The sequence below is a fragment of the Rutidosis leptorrhynchoides genome, chromosome 3, assembly GCF_046630445.1.
Source record: "Rutidosis leptorrhynchoides isolate AG116_Rl617_1_P2 chromosome 3, CSIRO_AGI_Rlap_v1, whole genome shotgun sequence".
NCBI lineage: Eukaryota > Viridiplantae > Streptophyta > Magnoliopsida > Asterales > Asteraceae > Rutidosis > Rutidosis leptorrhynchoides.
Window position 1 is genome coordinate 572,113,121 of NC_092335.1, and position 6,404 is coordinate 572,119,524.

The 6,404-nt window shown below is 33.5% G+C and overlaps 1 protein-coding gene across 1 annotated transcript; it reads right to left on the bottom strand.

Moving 5' to 3' along the window:
* Positions 1-2,092: 2,092 nt before the first annotated feature.
* On the bottom strand, positions 2,093-4,786 carry LOC139898657 (homeobox-leucine zipper protein HAT14-like). The gene is made up of 5 exons (XM_071881413.1): positions 4,516-4,786; positions 3,654-4,054; positions 2,874-2,953; positions 2,437-2,523; positions 2,093-2,249 (listed from the first exon to the last, which is right to left on the bottom strand). Exons 1-5 carry the CDS (start codon positions 4,784-4,786, stop codon positions 2,093-2,095), a joined length of 996 nt encoding a protein of 331 aa, XP_071737514.1.
* Positions 4,787-6,404: the final 1,618 nt, after the last annotated feature.

Sequence of the window (6,404 nt, forward strand, 5' to 3'; positions counted from 1 at the left end):
TACCAATGGGGGTCGGAAAGAGCGGATTTAAGATTAAATGGAAGAGGAGAAATTGATGTTGAGTTAGAAAGATTAAAAATAGATTTGGGTTTTGTAATGCCTGACTTGCTTCGTGTATGCATAGGGTGCGTAGAGACAACAGAAGGTTGATTTTGTGTAGAAATATTAGAAGATGGTGGTGGACTCGAGTGAGTAGGTGGACTGGACTGTGGTGAGTGATCAGGATTATTTGGGCCGAAAGAAACATTTGGGCCAGAATGAGATGGACTGGATGGAGTAGTGGTGGCTGATGGAATATTAGGAGTGGTCTGTGAGGTAACATCCATGTCCAGAAGTAAAGGATTTATATTATGGGAGAGAAATTTGTAAGTAGAGGGTGATGCTGAGGTAGTGGCAGAGAATGGAAATATAGTCTCATGAAATATAACATGACGAGAAATGAATATACGTTTGGATGATATGACGTAACATTTGTATCCGCGATGATCTTTGGGATAACCGAGGAAAACGCAAGGAAGGGAGCGAGGTTCTAATTTATTTATTGTAGATGAGGGTAAGAGAGGATAACAAAGACAACCGAAAACGCGTAATGATGCGTAAAGAGGTGTTCGTTGGTAGAGAAGTTGTGTGGGTGACAAGTGTTTGTGTTGTTTACTTGGTAATATATTGAGTAAATATGTGGCGGTTTCGAGTGCACGATACCAAAAAGTGGGAGGGACCGAGGAGTGAGCGAGCATGGTACGTATTATATTATTGATAGCACGAATTTTACGTTCCGCTTTTCCATTTTGTGAAGACGTATACGGACAAGAGAAGCGAAATAACATACCATTTTGAGAACAAAAGTTGTGAAAGTTATGATTATTATACTCGGTGCCATTGTCACATTTTAATGTTTTGATGTTTAGACCAAATTGAGTGTTAATCATTTTATGGAATGAATAAAAAATGTTATAAACTTGTGATTTAGAAGCTAATGGAAAAGTCCACAGAAAATTTGTGAAATTATCTAAGAACAAGACATAATATTTATGACCACCATTACTTGTAACCGGAGATGTCCACAAATCACTATGAACAATATCAAACGGAGCATGCGTTTTATTAAACGAATCATAAAAGGGAAGTCGTACATGTTTTCCAAAAATACAAGATTGGCAAAAAGTACGTTTATTGCTAGAGGTGTTGCAATCAATACAACATTTATTCCTAAGAGATTTGAGGGCATCCACGCCGGAGTGACCGAGGCGTTGGTGCCATAAATCTTGTGAAATAGCAGAAAAAGCAGAATGCGAAGAAAGTTGTTGCAACTCCGAGGGCTTGAGAGGATAGAGAGCACAGTCAAATATCGATCTAGAGGTGGAAAACTCTAAAACAAGGTTTAATCAAATAATGGGTCGTATCAGTGTCGAATAGGTCAAACCTAGAATGAAAATCTAGACTAGAACGACTCCTAACTTGGTTATTCGGTGAGTTTTGGACTTGGGAATCGACTGGAATGAAAACACGCATATTAGGGTTAATGGAATGAGTAACCTCACAATGGAGGTCTAAACCCCTATATATACTGCCATCAGACACAGTCGGTCGACTGTGTGGACTCATTCGGTCGAGTGAGTGGACTCACTCGGTCGGCTGTGTTTGCAGTTTAAATATTGATAAAACTGTAACGCACACACATAAAGATTCAATAGTTACAATATAAAATGTTATTACATGACCGAATGTAAACAAATACTATACCTAGAACTAGAGATTATACACCAACACTTTTGAAAATAGATATTCTTGGTTTCTCTCTCTAAAATGATGCCCAACCATACATGTAACTGTAAACCTAAACAAACAAAAAAGGAAAAGAAAAGTTAAGAACATGCACCTTGGTCAAACCATATATAGTTCTCTAATTGCAAAAGTAAAAGATATAACCCCCAAAAACTAGACAACCACCGAAAGGCAAATATAAATCAATGATCATATGCTAAAAAAAACAGACAAAGATTTATATACATAAAAAGATGCAAACTGTAAAACATTGCAAAATGAAACGAAAACAATGCATCGAGCTCAATAACTGATCATGTGTCGTACGTTAGCTAGAGGGTTGTTCGGAGACAGCGGTCGAGGTGCTAGCTGGTGTGGTGGTTGTTACAACTCGCTCACATGAAGGACACATGTTGAGGGTGGTTGCAGGATGTTGCATGTAAAAAGGCTGTGAAGTCTTTAAGGCTCTTAATTCTTGAAGCTCCGCCAATGGGGCTTTGCCTCATTGGTCACCATGTTAACATGGTGTTCGAGGAGACCAAGGGTTCGAGTCTCGGGGGGGGGGGGGGGGGGATTTTCGTGAATTAACTCTAACCACTAACATTGCCTTTCAAAAAAAAAAAAAAAAAAAAAAAAAAAAAAAAAAAAAAAAAAAAAAATTCTTGAAGCTCCTTTTGCAATCTTCTGTTTTCTTCTGTCAGTGATTCGCAACAAGTCTTTAAATACTCGCAATCTACCTCCGTTTGCTTCAATTTTGTCCTGAGATCATTCGTTAGTTAGTATTTAAAATCACCATCTCTAGCTCTTCTCGTTATCTTATAAAGTATACATTTTTTCAAAATATACTCGTGAAAATAGTGTCAATGCGCAATAAAGATGTTGGTATGCATGATATATACTTAATGTTAATCAACCATGATGAAGTAACTATATCCGATCTGTGAATGTTTTTCGGTTGATGTACCCTTGGTGTAACTTGTATATAAATTTGTATGACCTATGCCTCACTAACACGTTTAAAATGTTTCGAATGCGTCACATTAGCTTCTTGGACTGCTGCTAAGCGTTCTTAATATTCGTGATCATGAGTTGCTCGCAGTAAGTAATACCTTGCTCTTCGGTTTTGAAACCATACTTCAATTTGTCTAGGACGAAGATTTAACTGGTCTGCTAAGATTAGCTTTTGTTTCTGCAAAAGAAAATTTTTGAACTAAAATTGCGTTTAACATTAAATACAAGAATATGCAAATTAAACTGTAAACTGTAACATGGACAATATATATGTAAATTTAATCCTAAAATACTTTCCAAGTTTACCGATATTTACTTATTTTATCTTTAACTATCATGGCCATTACTTGCTGTTGATATGTTCACAGTTTTTAGGGATATGATCTGAACACAACACAAAATGGCCAACCATTGAAATTAAGGGACCATATTTTTCTCCAACAATATAATATCTAAGGCGCAATGAAGATATTCGAAATTTTGATCGAGTACATCTATATCTTATTGTGCATTCTAAACTGTCACATATTGGAGTCTTAATTTTTTGAAGATGAATATATTTATATATTTTTTTTTGTATACTAGTTACTAACAAGAAAGAAGCTAGAAATTAAAAGCATGAAAAGATCAATTACAATGTGTTACATTGATCAATTTGTTTGACAAATCCAGTTTATCCACTTAACATTCAAATATCTATTTGTTTTACTACTAAGACCATTCGTTTTTTAATCACCAAAAAGATAACTATATAAGGATGGTGTTTTTGTATTTATTGAATGATATTACAAACTCTCAGCTCATAATGAATAGCCATTGTTTTTAATCGATTGTTGCGTGAGGTTTGATCCACTAAACTCTAATAGAGAAAGACTTACAGGGTTGAGGGTGTTGTGTTCTTTAAAACTATCTTCAAGAAAAACAGATTGTTCTTTAGTAAGCCGTAGCTTCTTTCGACCGGCCAGACCGTTTTCATCTTCATCACTTGTTCCACCATATCGTCCTCGTGTTGAAGGAACACGTCGATCTCTTTCGGAAACTTCCATTAAATAATCCATATTCCCACTTGGTGAGTCGAAATTCCGTTTCTTTAATGACAACTTACTGTTTTTGAAAATGGAAGAAAAATCCATATGAAACGACGACGAATCACTGTTACTGTCATTAGGAGACGAATGAACGGTGGCTGGTTCTTCACAATTTTCTGGATCATACACATTTAGTGGCTTCACATCCAACCCTATTCCCAATTTACCTACTGAAGATGCTTCTCCTATTACTGTAAACATAAATATATTCAAGTTAATTACACAAATTTATCAATACAATGAATAAATTTAAATCTAATTACACAAGTTGGAAATTTGAAGTGTAGTAATGGACTAATGGTACACAATACATAGATTTGTTAATTATTTGCATATATTTAGTGACCATTTTCTTGACATTGTGTCTAAAATTCTAACAATTCTTCTCTAAATATAAAAAGTTATCTACAATGGATCCTTAAAAAAACTTTTTCCTAGCAAAAAGGTTTGCAAACTTCATAAACAAATTTGGGAAAGTATATTAATTGGGCATTCTTTCCATATAAGGAAAGTAAATCTTTTGAAGATAGATTACAAAACTTAAGGATACTAGGCAAAAACAGATAGGATCAATTAATTACACAAAAGAACCTTTTGTTTCTTTTTTGAAAAGAAATTAACATAAAAAAACTAGATATAAGGTTAGATTTACATATTCTAGAGAGCCAAGGAAAAGGATGGTGTGGCGGTGGTGGTGGTGGAGATTGGCGAACGGGCGGTGAGAAAGGGAGGAGATCAAGTTGTCGTGGTGGCGGATCGTTTTTTTCTCTGAAGATTTTCGGCTTATGATCATGAATCTGGCTGTTGTTGCTTCCTAAGCCCATGCAAAACCCTAATTCTTCCATCTTTTGTGGTTGTGATGAGTTTTGATTGGTAGATGAATTTGGCTTTGGTGAATCTCCTAAGCTCAGAGCAAGCTCCATTCTTTATCTTTTTCTGTCTAGAATAATGATAATAATAGTATGGAAGAACTTTTTATAAAGGGGAAAATTGTATTTATTGATTAGAGAGTTTGAAGGGATAAATCTTTTATTAGAAGTTATGTGTCCAATTATATCTTGTTTAAACAAAGCTGGTCTAAGCATAATCATTTGGTTTTTGGTGAAATTTTGTTTTCTTTAAACCATATAATACCTTAAAAGTTAAATTATTATAGTAACTTTTATTCTCTTGAATTTGAATTTTCAAAGGACAGTTTTTTTAATAATAAAATACTCAAATTGAGATTGATATGTATGTAAACATTTAGGTACTTTAATTTGGTCATTCATGATTGCATTATTCTCATGTTCCTTTCATATAAGGTCACCGAAAAGTGTTTGTGCTTAATATTATGCATATGTTAAGACAAAGTACGTCACAAATTAATTAATGATCATTTGGTAAGAATAATTCATAATCAATGGTTATTTGTGACGTTTTTTTAGTGACGACATATTATTTAGTTATTGATTGCTCTATTAATCGAGTCAACCGCAAACGTCGATTTATTGGCGACTTGATTGTCGCTTAGAGTTTAAATTGAACTTCATACAGATTTAAAATCCATTTTGATTCAACCATTTTCATCACGTCTAACAATTTTTTTTGACTTTTTTTAACTTACTTATTGACCTGAGGTTCATTCGAAAACAATCTCTCTATCCATATAAGACACTGAGAGGGAGGACTTTCTTAATTTTTGTTGTGTTTCACTGTAGGTGAAGAAATGACTTGTCTTTATTTTAGAATAGATTAAGAATTATTTACATCTTACCTCCTCACACCCTACTTTGTGAGATTGTTGTTGGTGTATATTATTTGGTTACTAATAATAATTTTTAGTTACCATTATAAAAGTTGTCACTAAGTTTTGGTATTTTGGTATTTAATAATATTTTCTAACAGATCTATCGTAGTGATGAAAAATGATCAACGTATTTTGGTAACTAAATTAACCAATTTAGTATTTTTTTTTTTTAGTAACAAATAACCTTTGTCACTAAAACGTTTTTTTCATTGTAGTGAATTTATTAATATGAGTATTCTATTCATAATCACATACGTTTCCCTTGATGCCTTGCATGCAGTGACAGAGCTTGAATATTAACAATGAAGGGCAAAAAAATTCAATCAAAGCATGTAGTCTCAATATGTATAAAGGGTTGCATTCGATTTGTTTAACTAATTATTCAAGGTCACTAAAATATTCCTAAACTGCTAAATTTGAATGAAATATGCAGGTACTGTTTAACAAAATAATATATAATGTATATAGTACTATATACAAAAACAAAAATAATACAAAATTTTAAGAATTAATTAATGAAATAATAATAGATTCAATGAGTAAACTATATGCTTGACGTTCAAACTTTAATTTGGTTAAGGTCAAGATTTGAACTTAACAAAATTAGTCTCTAAAATAGCTGAAATTGCTAGTGAGGACAAAGCTTTTTTTGGGACCATAGCACCATGCCTCCGTTAGTGCTTGCATTGCATGTTAACTACTAAAACACGTATGGAAGAATATAAGAGCATGTTAACGTTTGCGAAAAGAAA

Coding starts and splice junctions, on each gene's coding strand:
- LOC139898657 (XM_071881413.1), bottom strand. CDS start 4,786: ATGGAGCTTGCTCTGAGCTTAGGAGATTCACCAAAGCCAAATTCATCT. Junction 4,055..4,515: donor TCCTTGGCTCTCTAGAATAT/GTAAATCTAACC, acceptor TTATGTTTACAG/TAATAGGAGAAGCATCTTCA. Junction 2,250..2,436: donor GAAAACAGAAGATTGCAAAA/GGAGCTTCAAGA, acceptor AGCCCCATTGGC/GGAGCTTCAAGAATTAAGAG.